Source organism: Dermacentor albipictus, chromosome 9 (assembly GCF_038994185.2).
Source record: "Dermacentor albipictus isolate Rhodes 1998 colony chromosome 9, USDA_Dalb.pri_finalv2, whole genome shotgun sequence".
In the NCBI taxonomy this organism is placed as follows: domain Eukaryota; kingdom Metazoa; phylum Arthropoda; class Arachnida; order Ixodida; family Ixodidae; genus Dermacentor; species Dermacentor albipictus.
In genome coordinates this window covers 14,167,650-14,192,268 of record NC_091829.1, presented here as the reverse complement: position 1 = coordinate 14,192,268, position 24,619 = coordinate 14,167,650, and the positions used below count along the sequence as shown (strand labels likewise).

Sequence of the window (24,619 nt, the reverse complement as noted above, 5' to 3'; positions counted from 1 at the left end):
TTTCAAGGAGAACGACGACAGCCTGAATGGAGAGGATAACGCCGGAAAGGTGAGCGGCGCCGATAAAACGAGCGGGAATTCCGTCCGTATTTCTCGGGCTATGCCGAATGCGCCGTCTGTATCGTCTGCTTCCACGCTTTCGCCCAGACAGAGCAGTCGCGAGTTGGTGCCGGGGCATACGGTATTCGGCCAATAGCCTACGGGGGAGCACGCGAGAAAGGCATTCACCAATGAATCCGGGCGCAACACTGCAGCCGTACCATCGTACCAACCCTTTCTCGTATGTTATAGTGCAGCTTACTTTCAGGGTTCTTTTCAATATTGACTCGGAAGCGAATACGTGAAATATTCATCCCGATACGCGGAGAATCGAACAGAAGTTGTTCAAGCGTGATGCCGTTAGCTTCACTGACGCAAATTTTACCTAGACTCCTGCGTCTTCATAGACGACCAAAGGCACCCGGCCGCGAGTGTGTTTCGAGTACTGAAGGGAAAATGGGAGGTTGAAGGGGAAGGAGGGGAGGGAGTCATGAGCCTTAGTGGGTGGCAACAAAATACCGGTGTTGTGGGAGGCGCGAACACGACACGTCGAAGTGATGTCGCATTACAGCGTCGAAGTCTCGGTTTTCATAGGCCGTATACGCCGCGCAAGCCGATTTGAAATATTTTTGATGAAGGATGTAACAATGTGGTTGCCTGAAAATTGGTGCATATGTTTTTCGAGTAATGCTCTGCTTTTCACTGGGCTCGTGTTACAAGTACCATGGAGGATTTGCGAGATAAGGTCGAAAGGTACAGGTAATGTTGCGAGAGCTTCGCCTCTCAGGAGACTGAACTTAAAATGCTGTCAATGCGCCAATAAAAATAAAGAAGTACGATAAAATGCATAAGAAATACCAAAGGGCTGGCCTTCAAAAATGTGTTTACCAAGGAGATGGAGACAAAAATATTTTTGGGAGATAAGCTGAAGTGTCGGCGATATTGTAATAGAACAACATGCTCGAGTATGGAAGCCAGTACGCTATTGTTACGCTTAAAGCACGGTGAAGAAGAAAACACTGCGAGAAGTGTGAGTTCAAACTTTATTTTTTTCTTGGGCGAACTTGTGCCGAGAGAGTAATGCAACACTGAAATTGCAACGATTTCGGTAAGGACAGTCGTCGGTCGTCGAATGTAAACTGACGGGTCAAGTCCGTCTGCTATTTATTCCCTTCAGTAACAAATTATGGAAACTGCGGATGAGTGTATGACACATAATTTCATGCAGAGCTGCTCGATTCTTCATTGAAAAGAAGGCAAAGTGGACAGGGTGATGCTTTGTGTGTTTTCCAGTGAGCCATGGTGGTGGTGATGATGGTGCTACAGGCGGGGTTAGTCGGGCAGACATGGCCGGAAATCGCTCAGCCTGAGCATCTTTTCCAGCGTCAAATATGTCACCGCGATTCAATCAGTCCAGTCGTTCGCACAAATGTGAGAAGAATAAGTGACACTTCCTTGAGCAGTATCCACGATCCGTGGTCCTTCTAGTGAGTCATCGTAATTAGAGAGTAATTAAATATATGTTACTACGATAGCAATCATACGGACAATCCAGGCACATTTCTGCCGTCGCAGTCGCCGTGATGTTCCACACAAAATCTATGGGCGATAACACCATCGCCGCGCGCCCTACGCTGTACGTGAGAGGGAGAGCGTGCTACGGGAGGCGACGATGGCGGCTGAACCTCGCCCTCGCAAAAGGGAGGAAAGCGGGGAAGAAGCGCGCCGTCTTCCGTCGCGCGCGAGGCGCCCAACGTTGAGAGGTACCGGGGGCGGCGTTCTACTCCGGCTGCAACCGCGTATGTGACGGCAGCGCGTGGTCGTGTGGCCGCATTTTGAAGGCGATCTGCTTTGGGGCCAGAGTCTAGCTGCGTCGGCGGCTCGTAGCTTTGTGCGGGCTGTGTGTGCTCAGCGCTGACTTTGCGTTGATGCGATAAACAGCCCGAAAATCACTTCGGAGAACACCCGCCATGGTTGCTCAGTGGCTATGGTGTTGGGCTGCTGAGCACGAGGTCGCGGGATCGAATCCCGGCCACAGCGGCCGCATTTCGATGGGGGCGAAATGCGAAAACACCCGTGTACTTAGATTTAGGTGCACGTTAAAGAACCCCAGGTGGTCGAAATTTCCGGAGTCCTCCACTACGGCGTGCCTCATAATCAGAAAGTGGTTTTGGCACGTAAAACCCCATAATTTATTTAAAATTACTTCGCTCGCTGCTGCTGCCGTGCTTCCTCATGCTATAGCGTTTTGAGAGCGGGTATCCACGGTTATCGAGTGTGATGTCTTCGTACTGACACCATGTTTGTTAAATTTAGTTAGGAAGCGAACATTTACAAGTTGATACGGCCGATAAAAGTACTATCCTGACTTCGTATGGGTGTCTGCTAATATGCTATCGCAATGGATGCTTCGTCTTTCGCGTGAAACTGTGACTTTAATTTATTACGCAGTCAGTAATGCTGCGTTTCTTCACAAAGAGAATAAAATTTACGGCTGAACGCCCACAAGTCGGTGTACATAAGTGTTTATACACAGTGACCGAAGGGTTTATATTTGTGAATACTTTGTTTAGCGCAAAATGACAGACACAAGAAAGACGACAGGACAAGGCGCTACTCTCAACTGACATCATTTTATTGCAATATTTTATTGCAATATTTGTCTTTCCCTTCATTCCAGAGTAATCACTCGCAGCCTCGTACATTTGAGAGTTTACAAAACCATTCGCGTTGCGCGCACAAGCTGCTTAGAGACACGTATTTTTAACTGCGAAATTGGCGATTGCATTCAGAAAAGTTCAGATACAGTACGCGTGTCTTGCAACGTGCGATGATTTGCTAATGGCAACAATAAAAAAAAAACGGTCGCCGGCAAAAAGTACAGCAATGCAGTACGTGTGATACTACCGTTCAAATATTCCTGGTATACTCAACACTGTCTGTCTTGCAGTACCGTTGCAGGCGGGGGAGGGGGGGGGGGCGAGCGAGACAGTGAGGGGGCTAGAAGACATCCCTAGATAACAAGCACCTTCGACAGTTTTGCCATATTCACTAGTTGCTCGATGCCCAGTAGGTATTAGGCATCCCGCTGCGTTGGCTTACTGACTATGGCGTTGGGCTACCGAGAATGAGGTCGCGGGATTGATGCTCGACCGCGCCGGCCGCACTGCGCCTGGAGCAGAAAGAAAAATGCTCGCATATCGGCGCTCACAGCATGGAGTGAAGAAGGCACTGGTGAAGAAAACAGCGAACAGAAGGCAGGCGCTTCAACCGCGCCTGCCTAAAGCTAAAGTTTAGCCTATAAGAATGAATATTATATTTGCAAGTGGCATTCTCTAAAGTTTCATTGGCTTTTCTTATCAGTGCTTCGCTGTTGATCGAATTTTTTTCCTTTTCAATTTAACCTAAGAGGTGTTGATTGCAATTGTTGAGTGCGTCAAAGTCAATGGAAGAAAATTGGAAAACCTTGCCCTACATTGCTTTAAATTACACTGTAGTATGTTAGTTGTAACCGCCGTAGGCTCAATATCTATGGCTTTCGACTCCTGAAAACAAGGTTGAAGGTTCGATTCTTGACCGGGGCGGAAGGCGGAGGAAGGCGGAATGCAAGAATGATCGCGTACGTAGATTTTTGTGCACGTTAAAGAACCCCAAGTGGTAAAAATGTTCACCCTCTCACTACGGTGTGCCTCTTAGTACGTGTGCTGGTTTGGGACGAGATAAACCCCCTCGCTTGATTCAATCTGTCAAATTGTTTACTTTCGCCAACCTTGGCATGCCCACAGAAGTCCGCTTGCGGTTTCGTCCTTTTACTCCATTTATATTTGATCAACCTCGGTGTACCTTCCGGAATGAGTTGTTTCTTCTGCAGTTAGGCTACGCTGACGGCAAGTTGTGGTAATGCGCTAGTCGGCATGGCAACGCACAGCCACACCCAAGTAAACGGCGTAGAATGAATGACGATAGTAAGGGCACAGTTCGCACACAAAAACAAAACACATCAGCCTCGCAATCCACCTGACGCTCGGAAGCGTTGGCAAGTTAATCTATGCGCGTGCTCGTGCCTACCGGAACTTCACGGCAGAGTGGTCGCTGGGCCGGCTGTTGGGGAGGCCGAGTTGGGTGGCTTGCAAGACTGGACTTTGCCGCTTGGCTTATTTAGTGCGCCGCGGGCGTGATCGTCAGCGGCTCACCCTTCGGCTTCAAAATGGCGAGCTTGAAAAGCTGCTGCCTGTGTCTGAATAGCGCGTTGCGAAAGCAGCGCAGCTCGGCGATAACGCTGGGACTGTTGCCGTGGGTGTGGCCGCGGTGAGTCAAGGCGACACTTACTCTGTGTTTCCACCGAGCCATTCAGAGCTGATAGAAAAGAACGAGGGAAACCGAGGAGCTCGACGTTTGGCAATGCTGCTAGTTTAACTGAACAGCGTGGTTTATGCGGCTTGCAATTGGCCCCAGAGAGAGAGAGAGAGAGAGAGAGAGAGAGAGAGAGAGAGAGAGAGATGGGAAGGAAGGCAGAGATGTTAACCAGGCACCAGAGAGCAGCGCGAACGAACAGGGATGCACGCGTAAGCTGCCCAATCGCGCGGTAGCCTGCTACGCTGCCATTCGTTGCGCGGCCCGTTGTAGTAGCATAACAGCTAGAACACTGAGTGAACCGAAAGCGAGTTCCAAAATGTCGCGGTGTTCTGCTCCCGCGTGACTAACTTTTGTGCCATGATGTCACGAGACATACCGATTCCGGGAAATAAAACCGAAATTATTTCAGAAAAGACAAAACAAAAATAGCAAAATTATTTAGAGCACTCTGAGGCTTGCCAGCTTTCTCCTTTCTTTTTGTAGGTAAATTGGAAATGAAAATGGGGAAATAACATGTCTGTAGTTTATTAACATCCTTTGAACCAGAGATAGTCCAGAGACAAAATCGCTTTTCAACTCTGTTCTTACTGCCAACTGGTATCTTACAAATTCCAAACATTTGTTGTTGTTGTTGAATGCCGTCATCGAATATCAACAACAGCATGTTGAGGTGCGTAAACAAAGTAACCGCATTCCGATGTTTTTATTGCGATGTCACTTATACGTACGCTCGAGGCACATTTGTGCAGTTATCGTCGTTCTCGTCATTGTCGTGCTGTCCTGCTATTGACCGTGCATGCGCGGCCCGGCCGTGGAGTATTAGAATGCCTCAGAGGACCCGGCCAAGCAAGCCATCGCCACAAGCCGGGCTGCCAGCGTCATGAGCCTCCGGCACATGAACGTTTGAGTGCAGTGAGGCCGTGCGGGGCCCAAGGACCTGCGTGTCCGCAACTCCCCTGTGTACAATAAAGTTATCACCACCACCTCAGAGACGCGGCGTGCGTTTCGCTCCCAAAAGCGACGAGACCAAGTCGATTGCCTCGCTCTGCTCATTCGACTCTGCCGGAGCCCAGGGCAGCGTTCGGGCTTCCACTGCTGGCACAGGCGTTGTGCGCGCGCACGCTCACTGGCGTTCCCGCTAAGCAGATGGTTATGAATGTCGCACCGTGGCGAGCATTGAGCTGAATTGATGTAAGCCTTTCTTTGGACGCTGGCCAACGGCGACGGTTTTCCTTCGGGCCCATCTTGTGCATCACTGAGGCGCGACGCCTGCAATGCCCCTGGCATGCTCCTCACCACGCCACTGTTCCGACTCGCCTACATCGCTAAGCCAAACCTTGCTGTGGCTTTCAATGCTTTGCCTTTGGGCAAAACAGACAATTTCCTTTGTGACAGAACTACGCCCCCCCCCCCCCCTATGAATTCGGAGATGAAGATGTAACTACATGTGTTGGGTTGGAATGTCAGTGCTCCGTCGTGGATTTTATTGTGTGCTGTAGCGGTGCTCTAAACAATCACACCGCACGGTTGCCTTTCGTCGTGTTTAAAACACAGCTGTCTAGATTAGGTTAGCGTGAAATTTCTTTAAAGTTGCCGGCGAGAATAGAAATAAACCACTTCCGTGCAGTTGCGCGTGCATCTGGCTTTGAATCAGGGAAGCCTGTCTTACGTTATCGCTTCTGAATTAGTTCTAGGGGTGTGCCAACAGTAGCTTTTGAGACCGCACCGATCGAATAATGTCTGAAGCAAATCGAACAATTTTTTATTAGTTTTCAAATAATTAACAGCTGTTTTCACTATTGATATAAAACAATATATGATTACTTATTCTAAAGCTTAGATATTCGCACACTCTTAGTTAATTGAAGAATTGAAGGAAATATAAGGCACACGAGGGGTCTTAGGAGCTTAAGTGAGGCCAGAAAACACACTTCCGTAATGCTGTGTTTTTTCCCCGGGTATGTCTATTTTTTTTTCATGGCTACTACAAACACGTTGAATTGTACAAGCACAAATTCAGGGGCCGCACCTGCAATGCCCGCGCTTCCGGCTCTGTTTAACTGTCCATATTTAACAGTGACGCAACTCCTTTATCATGCTCTCTCGCGCCGATTGACTTTTGAACCCGTACTAATATACATACAAACCGGCCAGTATTAGCCGTCATTGCGAGGCACAAAACTCTTTCGTGCCACGTGGCGTGGCTGACACGTCGCAATATGAATGACGAACGTCATGAATATTGGACATATCGCTTTAGTTTTCTTGTGAATTCTCCTTTCTTCCGCGTTCACTCAGCTCGTGTGTCGTCGTTTCTTCAAGTGTTGCCTGTCCGTTTGTTTGCGGTGAACTGTTGTCAACTACGCATAAACACAATCCAGCTTTGTTTGCCGTATTACTAACTTACATGCAAGAGAATCGAGTTAAGCTTATGAAAGACCGAAAGTTTTGAGCTCAGAGAAAGCGAGCGAAAGACTCTCTTAATTGCCACCTAATAAATTAAAACCTTTTTAACGACTTGCATAGCTCTCCGCAGATAAATGACAATAAAGACGCGATTTCGAAACGAGCTTCCGCGTAAAACTCTCCAGCGTAACGCGAAGTATGGCTCGGAGATCGCGAGCGCATAACGAAGGCGATTCCTCGGAAAGCTCGTTCACGGCGAGACGCACGCGAACGAGGCTTCGAAACGGGCGAAACATTTCATTTTTCTTTCATTACCGGGCGTTTCCGTGATGTAGCAGCAGGCGAGGAAGAAGGAACCAAGTCTAAGGAGAAGAAACCACGTTCGCCATTTGCTGCAAGGTCCCGAACGCGCAGGGAACGCGTTCTCGGAAGCCGCTCCGGGGCCTCGCACGGCTGAACATTTTGGCTGCGATTCTCAACCCCCGGATTAGCGGCCCGGCCCGTTTTCCGTTCCGGGCTGACTGACTCTGGCCGGGGAAGTTTGGATAATTACCGCGAACGCCTCCGGTGCAAGTTAGAGCCGATTTTCAGCCCTTGGTTCCGCAGAACTTAAAAATAAACGAAGTAAATAGAGACGAGAAAGAGCCAGGGTGAAGCTGGTGGCGCCTCATAAACTGTTTGGGCAATAATAGTCTGCTTTCACGCCCTTTCAACACTTTTTAAGTCTTTTTGTACTTGAATTGCGCGTAAGCGGGTCTGCCGGCTTCGCATACATCCGCGCGTATAAACGCACACGGATCTACGCAGACACTGGTACGCACACGTAGAAGGGGAGAGGGAGGTGCGAGGAAAGAGTTATTATGCGGCGCGAAACTTGGTTAGACGCCGACGATGCGCAATGCAGCGCGCTTGCGCTAGTGGCACAGGGCTAGCCGATGAATCCCGTATCAAGGAACCATTTCCTAACCTGTTTTACTCTATCATCAGGAGAAATAATATCAGACCCAAATGCACAAATACACATGCCCGCGGTGCTGATGGCTGCTGTTTTATTGATATGTTATGCCTATGCTAACGAGTTGCACAACGGCTTCTTCTGTTAACTTCTACAGGGGGTGAATGTGCGCGTCAAACAGAGTTACGACCAGAAGCGGGCTTCGTCGCACAAAGCCCTCAATTGTGTCGAAGCCCGCTTAGACGTCGGCTTTCTAGCACGCCATACATGTGCGCACTAATGAGCGCACACATGCATAACTTTTTAGGTGTATTGCAAGTGTCATATGCAGGCTTTTGAATTTGCTGGAACTGCGGTACGTCTTCAGCAGTGAAGAGGCGCACTGATAAATGGGCATTTAAGCACCCAGGCATTTAAGCACAGACAAAGCGGTTAGAACCATGAAATTATTCGCGCACATAGTGCAGGTGCCTTTCAGTTTATATGAGATATAGAGAGTGTATTGCGGTGTAAACGGCATCGTATTTGTAATAACTCGACTCATAACTGTTCTTCATGGCAGCGACAGAATCATGAGCAGAGATAATTACGAATAAATGAAAGTGAAGTGTTTAAAACGAGGCTTACGAGCACCCGCGGCATAATGCCGCCCCTTTGTTTTTCTTGTAAGAGGCTGGGACTTTTTTGTTCATGAAGTGGTGCTCGAGGTCGAAGCAGTCAACTGCAAAGCAAGGAGAAGCAGCCTGACTGTAGCAACGTCATCGAATTCCTTGTTTCGAGTCGCGCAGGCCAACGTCGCTCCTTTTATTTGGACAGTTTCTGTGCCGAGCCCAAAATGTTAGGCTGAAGGGAACAAGTCGTAGCTGATCCACATGCGTTACTAAGCACGCTGAATCTGTTTTACCTTTTCCCGTTTGAATTCACCAACAAGATCGTTCTTCCTCCTTCCACTTCGTTTCTATTTTGAGCAGCTGCTAGCAGTTTCGGCATGCGTTACTTGCGCTTTGTGTAACGGTATGCAAAAACGGAAGAGCCCCTTTATTTCCCATGCCATACATAAACAAGCGACTCCTTGATGCTTCGATCGTAGAGAACGGTATTGAAGCGTTCGACACCGCCATCGCTAGAGCACAGGTGTTCGGGCGATGCGAAGGGCGTCGTATGCTATAGATCTTTCGATATTCCTTCTGAGTTTTTATCTATGCATATTTTTGTTCACATGTTCTTCTTCTTTTGCATACTAGTAACTGCCTATTCCTTGATTCTGTAGCCTTCTTGTGTCTCCTAGCGACATTTTGAAAGCATGCTTGCCCAAACATCGTTTATTCTATTTTGTGAGCTAACGGTTCTGCTTAAGGCGTCGTGTGCTATTGTTTTTCCAGTTTATTTATAGCCTCTTTATTTCGCACGTCCATTTTTCTTCTGTGCCCTTTTCAAGACCGCCACACCTTCTGTACTGTCTTGTCACAACTGCTATGTTTGTTTGATTCCTCGTTTATTTCACATTAAACTCGTGAGTCATCGTTTAATGTCTCTTTGACTTGCGTTAGAACCAGTGGCCTTATTTTTTTCTACGCACGCGTTTTTTCCTTCCACCGGCCCGGGCCTTCTTCGCCCCCCTTTTTCAGTAAAGGTCTAACTTTTTCGGTACTTCTATACAGCCTTTCGAGAGGGGCGCTTGTAAAATTACCCCATATGTTGGATCGGTATTTGTGATCCAGTGGTTTTGATTTCTTCTTTTCCCTGAACCTGCTATCCGGCAGCTGTACCTTGACGCTTCACCTTCAGTGTGTACGCGCGCATTACGCAGCTTTCACTCGCATTTGCGATTCAGCTTTGGGCCGGTAACGCCCCTGGAACCGTCGTGCTTCGAGCGAATGACAAAGGGCCCTTCTTCGGGAAGCAAACATTGGCTTGTACGACTAAGCGAGCATCCAATAACGTTCAGATCCCAGGTTCGGATAAGTCCACTGTGTGTGTTTACTTGTGCATACGCAATGCGCTGCGTTTGTACCGGTTTGTTTTTATCGGTTTCTCCCCACTATGCTAGCACGCGCTTGAATCACGAAGAGGGTACGTTTTTTGTTTTTTGTTTTTTAAAGCGGGCCCGCTCGGCTTAACGCTTTTATTTGACAGCGACAAGTGCGAAAATAAGATAAGCGCGTTTATTGTATGTATTCTTCTTCTCGCCAGACACTTGTGAAAGACGCTTTTAAATATAATACACAATTACTTCTTTTCCTTCATCTTAAGTTGCTTGATTATGACTATCGCTGAACAGGAAGACACAATAAACGAATAAGTGGCTATGCGTACGCCCGACTGACTTGAATACCCATACCTTTGAGCGGATCGAGCCATGTACCTAAAATATTTTCCTAAAATTTCCCTAAATTATTACACACGTGATGTACTTTTGGAAATTCCCTGTGAATATGCGCAGGAGTTCTCGCATAATTTTTATTATAGATGTAAAAAAAAAAAATGTGGGTGTATACTTCAGGTGCTGTTGCGATCAGATGATTTGAGTTTGATAGTGCATGCATTAAAGATAAAGCCAGTGCTTTACTCTTATGTACATCTATCTTTGAACTGAAAGCACTTTTTGGTTGCTAGGTGAACTTGCGGGTGAAACGACGTTGTATTTTAATATCTGTGATATAGAGCTGGAGAGTGGGTACGGAAATACACTTGTTGTCATCTCTGATCACAAGCGCTCTAACAATATACTGTGGAAGGAATTGGAGAATTTTCTGAGACGCATTTAACGACGTAAATAATATTGAGAGGCTATGAGACATACACAGTATGAAGGACTGAAGATGCATGCTCTGGATAGGAGGCCAATATTACTATACAAAATTCTGGGTGCATGATCACCGAAGCACATGCAGCCCGGTGCTGAACGCACATTAGTACAGTTTTTAGAAGAGTCCGCTATGTATAAATATTACTAATATTTATTACTGTAACTTTGATCACCACGCGGTGTTTGTCGAAGTGATTCATTTTTTGAAACATATTCATATCGTCTTAGCTAACGTTATCCAAGCTCTTGAAAATGAAATATAGAATATACGAAGAGGCAACCAATGATATTCTGTTAGCAGTGATGTGCCGCACCAGAAGGATTATTTTTCGTAAATTGAACTACCGATAATGAGATAAGGATAATTAACTAGATTTTTTATTGCTAGTTTGAAGGCGCGAATTTGGATAGAAAAAGAATAATTGTGTTTTAAAACCCCTGATTCAGTTGTTGTCAGTCTGCTGTGTCTCGCCTAATTATTTCTTGCGCAATATGAATACAAATTAGGGAGCCATTCTACTCTGTAAATGTGGATGACCAGCGAAGCTGTAGCACGTCACGCAAGGTTAGACAAAGGTAAATTTATTTATTTTCATCATTTGGTGATGGCAATGACGATAGATTTGCGATTACTGTGATATACACTGATTGGTTCGGTTGCAACCTTAGGCAGAATCTTGGTCAAAGTGAAATCCACACGCGAACGTTGTTGAGTAGTTCTGTGACTTGGATTGGTGTGGCTCTCAGACCAAACTTTTCCAGAACAAAGTGAGCGAACCATTTCCTGCCTGGTTTTGAAATGTCTACATTGAAGTCTCCAGCGATGATCACAGAGGCTAACCATCACGGCTAACCCATGCAAAGTGCGTGGTCATGAACTTCTCGATATCACACTTGGGTGTGCCTGGGGATGAATGCGCAGTGGATCAGTGGATGTCACAATTTTCGACGGGCTGTTCTCTATCTTGCACGCGTCACTGCAAAGAATGTAAGCACTGTTCACTTCACTTTGCTGAGTGCTTCTAACCTCTGCCTCACGGTGCTATAAGCAATCGCAATTTTTGCTTGTTTACGGGGTATGAGTCATTGATGAGGATAATTTTTTGTTGACGCACAGGAAAAATACACGGAACCCTATCCACATACAGTTTCGATGTAAAACGCGGAAATATGAAAAGAGCTGCATGATTACTCTCGTCCGCGTGCTACGACACCAGCGGTGCCGGGCGTTATTCGGAAGTATGAACTCTGCTCGATGTCTGGCTCGGCGGCCACTATTTTTGCGACGGGTATTTGCGAGGACTATTTTGGGAGGATATTTTTGCGAGGAGTAGCTCATTGGAGAAATCGTGAACGAATGTGGGCGATTACCGAAATTGTTGTATGTTTCGTATGTTACGTGTATTTCAGAAAATTACTACAGTGTATCGGCGCCTAACTAATTACAGTGTAATGTACCGCTTCGGAAAAATAAAGTAAAACAACTACAATGAACAAATCAATAGCAGTTTTACTGGGAAAAAACTTTGATTTCTTAAAGCAGAATCTGAGATGGTCGAGCGACACGTCTGGGACACCTAACGTAGAAGGACTCTATTCGCTTAAAGAATCAAAACAAAATGACAAAAAAGGAAACTAGAGAGGAAAAAGGCTTGCGCGATGTGTATTTGCGGAAATGCGGTACAATAACCTTCCCCCCTCCTTCCCTCTGTGCCGTGCCCCGCAAAGCGATTGCGTCCCGGGCCGCTCTCTCGTCGAGCCGGCGGTGCTCCCGCTCCTCATACTCGCGCGTCCACACGGGGCGGGTGGTGGTGGTGCTGGAAGCGCCTGCTCGAAATGGGCGTGGCCTCTTTCGTATGGCGCCGCGACCCTGCCGGCTGACATCGTGTCTCAGGACAAATGACGCCTGAAAACGAGCACCTTTCCTTGGCCGTTGCTCCTTCGCTCGTCGGCTCATTCTCTGTCTTCTCTTTTTCTCTCTCGCTCTCTTATATTTTCTCCTCTGTTATCGTCGTCTTGTTTTCTCTGTGTCGGCACGAGAAACCCGCTGTTGATGCAGCAGCAGCGGGTTTTCACATCGGAACATACGTCACCGTCCTGGATCATTTCTTCTCGGCTCTTTCGCTCGCTGTGTGTTCGTGTTGGCGCGGCTAGCACGTGTCTTCGGACGAGAGCGGCAGGGGTCTATTACACGCTGCGCGATTAGAACGGTGCAACGTTGTGAGAGCTCTAGCTCGCGTCGGCCGATCAGCAGATCAAGCAGCGCGGGAAAATGACGTTCAGCCATTCGGCATACACCCGTACTTGTGTCGCTGCAATCAATCAACTGATCGATTGACCAGCCGACATGTTGATAGGTTGAACGATTAACTTTTATTGAAATAAAAAGAAAAGTGATCGGCCGACTGGCCAATCGATCCATTGATCGGTCGGACAATCGATTCGGACAAGTTTAGTCTCTTTCGTGCGCCGATCCCGGAGATGGTGCAGTCTGAAAATATGGGCCGATTCCCGATGTAGTAGAGTAAAAAAAATTTAAGCAGTCCGACGCTCATACTACGCCTCCCTCACTCGAGTGGTGACGTGACAGAGGGCCGTGCACAGTGACTCCGCCCCGTTCTGACGTCACACTCTCTCAGGAAGGCATTGTCTCAGATCAATGTCAACTATAGGTTACATCACTGTCAAACTTCTTCATTTCAGTACATGTCGATACTTGTTATCTGTCAACAAGTAGGTTTATCGATCGAAAAAATTGTCGTGATTTCATTTTTGTGCGGACATCATACTACCTTTGCAAAATACACGAGAGGAAGAAGTGTAAGTTGATGAGTACGTCGACACTGAAGCAACAATGGGAACAATGGCTGTAGGAATGAGATAAATATAATTCACCAAAATGCATGAAGAAAAGGAGAGCTGTATATGCAGCCGCGGTCACATTGAAGTATAGTTCGGTGGTTGCGACTTTTTGACAGCCCATATTACGTGATTGATGCGCGTTCTTTGAGGATCACTCTCTAATCTAGTTCGATGATGTCCCTTTACCGGAGTGGATATCATAAGGGTGAAAGGGTTCAATGTGCGAAAGTACCCATGAGCGCGCGGTACGCTCCACTGTTTTCTTGCATGAATTCCACCCCAGCGCTTTGTCCTAGATTGCTTTACGTTGGGCATTGCCCTGATTGGCTTTTTTTAAGTGCTGACGTCATTTCGCCGTGTGGCACAGAAAAAAAAAGACGCAATACGGAATCACCGTTAAAAACGGGGACAGGGCTTCGGCTGTATTTGTAAGCTGTGCTGAAGTTACGTTCATGTTGAATAAATCTTGAAGCGTACCGGGCCAACAGACAAATGCAGCGTGTTTCGTAAAACTATCAATATCGAATAGTGAACTCTTGTCATTTCCAGAGCCTCTTGATCGTCATTTGCGTTGTTTTGAATTGCGAAAGGCTTGACTCATTCGGGGGAAAATCGAATACGATGAAAAACAATGTTGCAGTATAGCGACGCATACGCGTAGAAAGCACAGTCTAATACTTCTGTAGAAAACACAATGTAAAATTAGGTTCAAATGCGTAATGCTGTTGAAACAGAGTGAGAGAGAAAGAGAAAGAAGCAAGGCAAATGCAGGGAGGTTAATCACAGGAAGAACGATCGGCAAACTACGGCGGCACCTCAGCAGGATATGATGCGCTAGTCCATAGGCTACTGCCAATCACTATATAACATTTTAAAAATGCCGTTGAGCCGTCATTCTATTGTTAAGTTCAGCTTAAAGGCATGCTATAGAGAGGATAGAAAACTGGGTTAGTTGGCATTACTTGGTGGCTGATAATAGCCGCATGAGGAACAGAAGCGCCGATTAACCGTTTCGCCGGACTAGCGAACCTCTCTTTCAGGCATTGAAAAGGCAAGCAACTAAATAGTTTGAACGAGCGAGTTTGAAGTAAGTGCCTTAAAATACGCATATCATAAAAATTTCAAAAGTACGAACGCAATTTTCAAGTTTCAATGAATTGTCTTTATTAGAAAGAAAATCACACGCCCGCACGTAACAGGGAGACGGAAGAAAAAAAAACTATAAAATGTTGACGAGCCCTGCATGACCTGTCCCGAGGGGCGCAGATAACGCACCAACATGCAAAAACCTTCTTAATTAAGCTAGATTGCTGGTTATCTGACTCAGAAACATGTCGAGTAGACCATGTAGAGACGCTTCCAAGTTCGCATGTGCTATAATGTTAAAGTCATTGTTGGGATTAACACACCCTGAATGAGCAGTTTCGTGAAACGATCGATATCAATGGCCCATGAGGGAGGCCGTAGAGAAGGACTCCGGATTAGAGTTGACCACCTAGAGTTTTTAACGCGCAATTAAATGTAAGTAAAGAAATGTTATTGCATTTCGTCGCCTTCGCAATTCGGTCGTCGTGGTCGGTAATTGAACCAATGACCATTCGCTATCTTGAGCAATAGCGTCGCCGAAAGTTTTCGTAACTTTTCTTATGCTGCACGCAATTAAGCGCGAGAGAGATATATGCGAACTTCCGTCGCCGTTCCACGGGTATTACACGCGCCTTGATGAACGGCGTGACGTTGGCACGGTGTTGCAAATGTGAGGAAAATGGCGACAATGAAGATGATTATGCGTATAAAAAAATAAATGAGCGAGGCGGGTGGGTGGGTGATTGTAATCGAACGGTTTGAACGAAGTTAGGTGGTATTTCGCGGGTTTCCTTAATGTCCTACGCCCGTTCCCCGATTTCGACGGTCACGTGCGGGAGCTGTTTGATCAGCGTATTCTCGCGCAAAGCCCACTGCAGAAAGTTAGGAGATTGCAAGTGCGCAGTTGGAGCTGAGGCCGAATGGAGGTAAAATAAAAGCTCCAGTATTTGCGGGTTCCATAAGTTGTTAGAATAGCAGTCGAAAAATACCGAACTTTCTTTTTATTCGGTGCTGTGCAACGTTTTACGGGCGAGAGCACTGAGACAAAGCTGCACGTGATGATCACTTACTTTCAGAAGGCTTTTAAAATGTTCCATAAAGGTAAAGACATGTCGACCTTTTTCTTTGATATTTGGCAGATATACATTAAAGGGTCATGTAGTGGCTAATTGAAGTGACCTATGAGTTGAATTATGTAGATCCCTGAATGGTGCGAAAGGCTTTTCCGAGGAGTGCCCTAAGTAGAACGCGAAACAGAGGTATAGATGACTCAAAACGTACGCCTTCTCGTTTTGACTTATCGAAGGCTGGGACAAAAGTTAATCACGAGAAAAGGAGCGGATCAGAGTAAACAGAAAGGACAAACGGTTTAGTGTCTTAGAAAATGCACTAACTATCCCCATTGTCTTCATTAATACGTTGACTTATCCGTTGCGTATGTTTTAAGTCATATGTGCAGGCAAACTAATTTTGTCGACGGGATACGACTTGTCTGTGGCATGTCGTAGCATTGAACGATTCCACAGTGAAACTGTCTGTGAAACTCGATGGAAAACGCAACGCGCATTCCGCGCCCAACACCGCCGCGTCAATCATACTTACCTTGGTCGTGCTTAACTGACCCGCCTGTCGTGCTTAATTAAACCGCCCTTCTGACCTTCGTTCCGTACGCCCACTCGACACCTTCGACCCTGCTCGCTAGAACCTTTCTAGCGCGCTTCGCGGGACTACTTTAGCGGACGTCCCAAATAAGTGCCACGTAGAAGCCGCGCATGCGGAGAGCATAAAGGGAACGTTGCGCCTCCTATTGTAAGAGCTCAGCCAACTGATGCAGTGGAATGTACCATTTGCAAGATTACGTAAGTCCGTTGCCAAGCAAAACTCTTTCGTAATAAAAAAAAAAGAATCTCGTCCACAAAACTGCATTGCTTACACTAAGTGCGGTCTCCTCAGGTAGGAAGGGCGAACAGGAGGAATACATTCTGAGAATTATTTAGGAAATTTAACGTGTTTGGTAGTTCCCAAGAACTTGTTCCATCCACGCGGAGGAATTATTATTTCAATTCAATCGCCTTTACTTCAGGCAAACCCCCGTGTTCGGTGGTGGTAAAGGCGACGCTGTTGAATGGGAGCAACGCTTTGGTCTAGCGGTGCGTGGTCGGGCGTTTTCGGTTGGAAAACAACCTTTCGCTCGCATTCGCCACGTACCATTTCTGCTAATGGCGATTAGGACTGGGAGGTCACCTAAATTCGGCCGACAACCTCAGCACAGAAGACTGAATGTTAATAAAAATAAAGAAAAGAAAGAAAAGAAAACTTTTGGCTTTCTTGCCTAACATATGAAAGAGGTGACATTCCCACAGATTCACTCGGATGCGCACTTGTCGCGCCAAAATTGCCTTTGCGTCAAGCGAGCGACGCTTTCGGATCGCGCAGGCTACGTCGAACGTTGAAAAGCGAGAGAGCAGTATTTTATTTCTGGATATAACGGCCGGGCCCTCTCCGAAAGCTCGACGCGTTCAATTTAGCCGCCACGTGGAGACGCGATGGAGAGGCAGGCTCGACGGCAACGATGGGAAATAATAAGTAATGGCAGTCGTGCGACGAACGGGCGTGTATTTGGGTCTACTGCGACCTTTCTCCGCCTGTTTTTTTCTTTGTTACTTAGGTGCGACATCGAGATGCCATCCAGAGGCACGCACGACTACTGGCGAAAGATTCTAAACTTTCTAACTTACACTGTACGCGTATTTCTGTGCAATGTAGCCGCACGTGTCTTCCCTTTATTTTTTTTTTCTCACTTTCCTCGGCAGGTCTCCAAGCTCGCGAGCACACGTCAGTGGCTCTCAATGATCAATAATTTCAATATCCAGTTCTTCAGTCTCTATTAGGTAGCGCGCTGGGGCGCTTGACAGACGGTTCAATAAGAAGCTATGGATTTATCGAGCCACACTCACTGCCCTCGCTTCTGACTTCTACATCGCGGGAGATGTTCGGTGACAGGGACTGTTGCACGCTCTTTACTCTCTTCGAGATGTTGTCGCGTTGTGCCCGAAAGTTGCTTCGCAGCAGTCTATAAACCAGTGCAAGGGGCAATTCTTTCTGTTTGCAGCCCTATGACGCAAAGGGAGACATGACGTATTAGTTTTACCAAAGTACCCCGAATGCTGCGAGGTGGCGTAGCTCGGGGAGACAATTTTTTTTTTATTTAGTGAGAAATTATTTCGTGCATTCTGACTAAACTTTTGCCAGGTGAAAAGATGCTCTATAAAATCTGCGGACAATGATGAATGTGGAACAGTAATTGTTAGCCGAAGACATCTCAAGCTACATCATTTAAGTTAAGCGCTCTGCGTTGATGATGATGATAACAACTGTATTGTACTGCCGGATTAGGAGGCCCCTACTCCCCGCCCCCGGCACACAGGCCTTGGGGACGGGGGCCGGGACTTCCGCGATTAGATGCAAGCAAAGGGGTCTTGACTCTTCGCGGCTTCTTCCGCCCTAGCCAACGTCATAGGACCGAGGGTCATTCGTTACATTGAAAGACTCGGTTGTGTATGGGAACGCATATGCACCGTTTATTATACGCTATCTGCACACTTCACAGAGACCAGAGTGTAAAGTCTCGAGTTGTAATAACGTCTGACGAACCTGTGCCAAATAACGAAGTGCGAAGGAAACATATAACGGTATAGAATCTTTACTTTTTTCCAGCCCGATGCTCGTATTGACAAAGCCGTTCACATGTTAAGGCTGTTCACGCGAACAACCGCTGTGTCATCCTTATAGAGATTGTATTATTTAACGCCAGCGGCTAGTTGAGGACAAACAATTTTTACAAACAAAAAATATTTCTCCCAAATTCTCTAGTGTCGCTAGAAAAATTTATTGCCGCATCAAGGTGTCAGGCTTACCATACGAACTTCAGTATACCAATGCGGGAACAGCGTCGGCAATCGCCTTTAGCTGGGAGGCGTCAACGGTGAAATATGCGTCGCTGAGCTTGGGGCGTTCGGGAGTAATCCCTTGGGACGTTTATAAACGTCTATAAACGTGCTGTCATTTGTATGGAACGGCATGAAATTATGGGAGGATACGCATCTTCTTGACTTTGTACTTATGTCTTTTAACTCCTTTGTACCTTATATACAATTTACTGAATATAATTTTGAGCAAATCGAAACTTGTGCAAAACAAGCACATACGAGTAATTAACGCAGAAAGTTGGGCTAGTTGGTGTCGATGCAGTTTCTGTGACATAGTTCTAGCACGAACAAGACCAACGGAAAAAAGGGTGGAATGGGACAGAGCGCTAGACTTCAACTGACAAGCTTTTACAAGTTATGCTTGACTAGTTCTGATATTGACAAGTTATGTGACTAGTTAATTTGACAAGTTCAGCGTGGCAAGGTATGTCGATGACTTTCTTGTGCTGAAATGGTTGAAGCCTGTCGGGAGTGGCTTTGCTGTTAGAAACGTTCTGGGTGCTTTTGAAGAGCGTCCAGTAGGACGTAGGTTCACACATGAGCTGCCAGTAGAAGTCCGCCTACAATTTTTAGATATTCGGATCATTCTAAATGATAGTTCCCTTTGTTGGATGTACTCTCCAAGTATCAAGAAGCCCTTGCTTTCCCATCCTTCGGAGCACTAAATAGTTAATAACTGCCTAACAGCTGCTCTTTTTAAATCTTGTGGGCACCAGATTTTCTGCAGCGTTTAGCAACAAGCAACAATTTCGTAGCAACAATTTCGTACGTTCACGTGGGGCCGAGTATCCCGATGACACCCTGGTGTCACTGAGTGCATCATTAAAGAGGTGAAAGCTGACCCTGCAGCCTCTCGGTGCAATACCGCCCGTATCAGCGGGCGCCCTGTGTCGGTGCCGTACGTACACGGGGTGTCCTACCGCCTAAAAAAAGTTGCGGAAAAGTGCGCTGTAAGTGTTGTTGCTTCAGCGCCACTAAAGCTCGCAAGAATGTGCAGGTTGGTAAACAACGTCGAAAGTTAGCGTACATGCACCAATGAGCACGTCACCTGCTTTGTTAACTGCAATATGGGGGTGGTATACAAGATTCCACTTCTCAGTGGATAGTTCTATATTGGACAAACAGGCAGGTGCCTGAATGAGCGGCCTAGGGAGCACCGGAACACTGTAAACACTCTAACACACGCTGGCCACTTGACTGACCATTGCCGAAGATGTACTCGTAAATGCTCCCCGTGTTTTCATAGCATGCAAGCGCTCAGACGGTTCGCCAAGCATTTATGTAGGGAAATATTTTAGGCATTTCGTATTTAAAAAGCTGCTGACGAATGCGTAAGCGCTCCATCACTGGCACTCACTAATAGAGAAGTGTTGTACCTTGAGAACAATCTGGTGACTGCTTCGTAACGGCTTGTTGTGGGCGCTTATTGGATTCGTTGCGCATATGGTTGTCTCTTACGTGGCACATTCGTTTATGCGTGCACATTTAGTGGTGCATACGGTGCCCTCTTCGCATGTTTTTCTAAATAAAGCTTGTCAGTTGAAGTCTAGCGCTCTTTTCTGTCCCACCCTTGTTTTCGTTAGTCTTGTTCGTGCTAGTAACTACGTCACAGAAACCTAGACGGGAGCGACTGTGTTAAAGGATTACCGACGATTTTCTTCACTGTTTCTTTCTTGCGTTAAGTGAATGCCCAGGACCTACAAACCCAAGAAAACATGCCGGTAAGACGTAGAGCGCCACACATAATTGGACGTAACAGTTTGTCTACAGCCATTTTTTATTTCGTTTCTACAGTGTAGTGACGTCATGACGCAGAAGGTGGCCACATTGGAGGAGGACATCGCGACGTTTCGACACTCGCTTCGACCCGCTCGGTCGTCTTTGCGCTGGTGCATCGGCGCTCACCACGAGTGGCAGCATAGGAGACGACCGAGCATGAAATTCAGAATGTTGGTATGTACCGTTGAAAAATCCCAGCCATCCAAAATCAATGCGGAGCCCTGCACTCAACGTCTATGCTAGGCCCTGTGTTAATTTCGTACGTGAATTAAACGCCATCGATCACTTACCCATCACTTAGCGAACTAGAAATTTCCAGTATGATAGAATAAGCTCTGGGTTTTAAAAACTAAACTGTAGGAAAGCAACATCCGGTTAAGTGTTGGGGCCGCTAAATTCTCAGTTGGTCGGCTGCCAGAAATACGCACGAACACACATATTTCATTATTTGTCATTACTTTCATCATTGCATCCATGACTATCGTCACGATAATACTTACGATGCTGCACCGCACGTGTTATGTGCGAGGCTGAAGTTATGCAACAGCACACCTACAGGACAGCTGCATCGCTGTCATCATCGTTATCCCTACTATCATCACCGGGCTACTTCCAATGCCTGCACAGCGCGTGTCGCGTGCGATGAAGCTGAAGACGGGCAGCCATGCAGCGACGCAGCACTGACGGCACCTTCTACAGCGCGGAGCCCTCGCGCAAGTCCAGGGGCGACTTCTACGACGACTCCGACTGCGAAGTCGTCGACGACAGGCGCGAACGCGAGAACAAAACCAAACCGCGTCGGGGTGACCACTATGGAGGCCGCTACGAAGACCGTTACGACGAGACCAGGTACGGCTCGAAAAGGCTAGATCAGCGCTTCGCCTCCCATAAGCCCGGTAGCGGAGGAGTCGCAAGACACCCCGACCGGATACGGAAAATGGAAACACAGTACGTGACACAGCGGGCAGAAGTACAGGATTGTCAGAAAGCGTACCTGCCTTCTAAAGTACTCAATGCGAACGTCGGCAAGCGCGATATCAGTGTCAGAGAGGCAAGTACGGTATCAGGCATGACCTTAGAAAGTTCGTACTACGGTGACACGTCTGTGGAAGCCGTGAGTGTGGCTGCCAAGACACTGTCCTCTCCCCCTTGTGCTAGGCGCAATGGTGCCGGGCACAATGGTGAAAGAAACATGTTCAGAGGCGATGTCGCTTACGCAAATGTTGACAAGCACAATGGGGGTGGCGTAGGTCAGAAATCGAAGAACAGAGGATACGGCTTGAGCAAGAGCGGTGACATGTGCAAAGAGAGACCTCTGAACGCAGACGGGACTTCGTCTAAGGGCCAGAGCAATGGCCGCAGAAATTCCGTTCAAGAGTCCGAATTTCTGGCGATGGGTGCTGCTCCGTTGCAGGCGAAGACTAAGACTCTGCGTGGTGGTCAAAAGGAAAGAGTCAAAAGACTCGATCCCTCCAGCGCACTTGGAGGTCCGTTCGGCGACGACATGTCTCTCGAGGCACTTATGCCAGCCGACGCAAGCCCGACAAATCTAAAGAAAGACTCGGGGCCCGGTTTTACAGCGTCTAAGGCCACCGCTTTACCTATGGGCGAGGAAACCATGTCGGTCAGCTCCCAAAGCTCAGTGGTCGGCGTGCCAGCCCCAGGGTTTCGTTTGAGGCCCTCAGACCACGGTACTCGTAAGGTCCTCCACAAGGGCATAGGAAAACTGAACAAGGTTGAGGCTAAAAGAGCGAACGCGTTTGCTGAAGAGGACATCGTTGAAAGGACAGCGACCGAAGAACAGTCCTCCGGGCGCTACGGACAGAACACGTTGTCGATCGTTGAAGAGCCCGTCGTCGTACCTGCGGTTTCCATGGAGACCATGGCTATCAAAGCCTATCCTCATTGCAAGAACGGTAGCGAGGACATCGTCACCAAATCTCGGGCTGTCGTCACAGGCGACAGGTACCCAGAAGGCAGAAACAGCTACTACGAACGCGATATCGACGCCACTGATAGAAAAGGTCGCCATCGGAGGCGGTCTGACGAGAATCCGGTTGTGGTACCTACTGAGGTGCACGAGGGATTCGACGGCGATGTCAACGAGATCAAGTACCTTCTAAGCAGCAATAGCAGAGGCGGAAGTGGGCGCAAGCCCGAGAGAACGAGCGAATACAAGACGGCAAGCAGCGGTGGGCCATCTTTCCTCCCATACAGCTCGTCGGCAAGCGGGCAAAGAAATAGGCCGTTCGTGTTTAAGACGCAACAGGCGACGAAATGTTGGGACATGGAGCTCTGGGAAGACGGTCGCGATTACGAACGCGATACGACCTTCACAAGTTGCAGGACCGGCGGATTAGGAAAGCTCTCGTCACAAAGATGCGAAGGAGGAAATAGCTCGGACAAGTATGTGTCAGCATGTCGCGAACAGGAAGTAGTTCGCGGCCCCGTACACAATGCCCCGAGACGCCGGATGAATGCGGATATCGATCAGCACTTAGAGACAGAATATTCAGATGCGGACAGCGACGAAACTGTAACAGCCGAAGAGCAGCGTGCGGAGGACTCACTCGTCGAAGACGACAACAGTCGATTTGCGTCGGCGGCTTCGAGGTGGACGGAAGGAGAAGACGACTCGAGAAGGAAGCGGCACCCAGCCCACACGATTGCCGTCGGCGGGCGATTCGTACAAGAGTCGACGAGGGTTGAACGGAAATTTGTTTCCGACTCGGGACGGAGAACGGACGACGAATATGTCACCGCAGCCGGCACTAATGAGTCCTCATCGTCGGGCAGTGAGAGGGAGGAGAGTTGCTCGATTGTTACGAGCGAAGCGAGTTTTGGAAGTTATGACCGGAGACGCGTCGTCGAGGACTTTGACGATGTGAGTGCAACTTTTTTTTTGCCATCACAAAAGCCGTTAACGTTAACGTGTAACGCGCGAGCGTACATCATTGAGAAAGCCAGAAATCTCAACGCCTTTCGAACTACTTCACAGTATAACTAATTGCTATTACCCGCCGTGGTTGCTCAGTGGCTATGGTGTTGGGCTGCTGAGCACGAGGTCGCGGGATCGAATCCCGGCCACGGCGGCCGCATTTCGATGGGGGCGAAATGCGAAAACACCCGTGTGCTTAGATTTAGGTGCACGTTAAAGAACCCCAGGCGGTCAAAATTTCCGGAGTCCTCCACTACGGCGTGCCTCATAATCAGAAAGTGGTTTTGGCACGTAAAACCTCAAATATTATTATTAACTAATTGCTATTTACCCCGTATTCTAGCAGACGGCATGTAGCGTATACGAATTCGCCTGCAAAACATAGTTGTCTGTCCCCGTTTTGTTTCTATTTGATCCCGTGTCTGAAGTTACAGCGTCACCTGTTATATCATCATTTTCACATGTTTTCGAAAAACGAAAGAACTAAATAAAAGCGCGAGCGTTCAAAAAGGGGCTCTGCGACAAGAGCACTTAATGGCAGGCGAAGCATGCCACATCAATTCCTTAGCGTTAAAAATATTTCTACGTCGAACTCAGGAGGAAGGAACGACGAGTTTCTCTCCGGCCAATTCCTGCTGGTGCGCTACACCAGCACTGGAATCCGGAAGTGACGTATCAGGAGGCGGCTATTCGGCCAACGCTCGGCTGGATTTGCCTGTCATGGGGAACTTCCGGAGCCGGAGCAACATTGTCTTGAGAAGGTAAGAGCTTTCATCGTTTCCGAAACAGTGAGCGCCTTCGGTCCGTTGCACTGTAAGACAGGGCAGTTTCAGCTAATTGCGTAAATGCGTGGGCAGAGAGTCGAAATCGCTAGGGTTCGACTCCATGTCAGAGCCAGGGCCTCGAAATTCGCAGCTTTGATGCCATGTGGTGGCATACGTAGGTTTATTGGACAGCTGACTCCTCCCAAGTTTGCGTTTATACTACGTGACACATCTAGTTATAATGATTGTTCTACGTCCGCCTCCATGGCCTTGAGGAGCCGCTGGCTAACACTTCTAGGGCTAATCCTGCACACATAGACCCAAGAAAGTTGACGGGAGGATGGCTGTCGCTTTTAGCTTAATGCTAAAGCACTGCACGCGTAATGCGGGAGGTGCGCATTTGACTTCCATCTTGGGCAAGTTGTTTTTAGAGCGCAGCTCTTTGGCGTCCGTTCCTGGGTTTCGCGTCGGCGTTGTCGTCGGCCTCGTAACCAGCTCCGCCCCCCTTTCATCCCCCCAGCGCTAGCAGCGACCGACTGATACCGCTGGATGCCGCTGACGCCGCTAGAGAGTCAAGATAACGTGACTGCATAGAACACCGTCGCCGCCATGCAGAAAGAGGAGGAAAGGGTCCCC

The 24,619-nt window shown here is 47.7% G+C and overlaps 1 protein-coding gene across 2 annotated transcripts in view; it reads left to right on the top strand.

The window, feature by feature from the left end:
- The first annotated feature begins 20,207 nt into the window (after positions 1–20,207).
- LOC135903623 (beta-scruin-like) overlaps positions 20,208–24,619 on the top strand; it is a 62,570-nt gene continuing 58,158 nt past the window's right edge. Inside the window, exons 1-3 of one of the 2 annotated variants that reach the window (XM_065433930.1) lie at positions 20,208–20,223; positions 20,297–20,455; positions 23,817–23,980. In XM_065433930.1, coding sequence (XP_065290002.1) covers positions 20,218–20,223; positions 20,297–20,455; positions 23,817–23,980 — 329 coding nt within the window. In that variant the 5' untranslated portion in view covers positions 20,208–20,217. Of the gene's footprint in view, positions 20,224–20,296; positions 20,456–20,913; positions 23,166–23,816; positions 23,981–24,619 lie in introns of those variants that run through there. The other variant, XM_065433929.1, reaches the window with a different exon arrangement.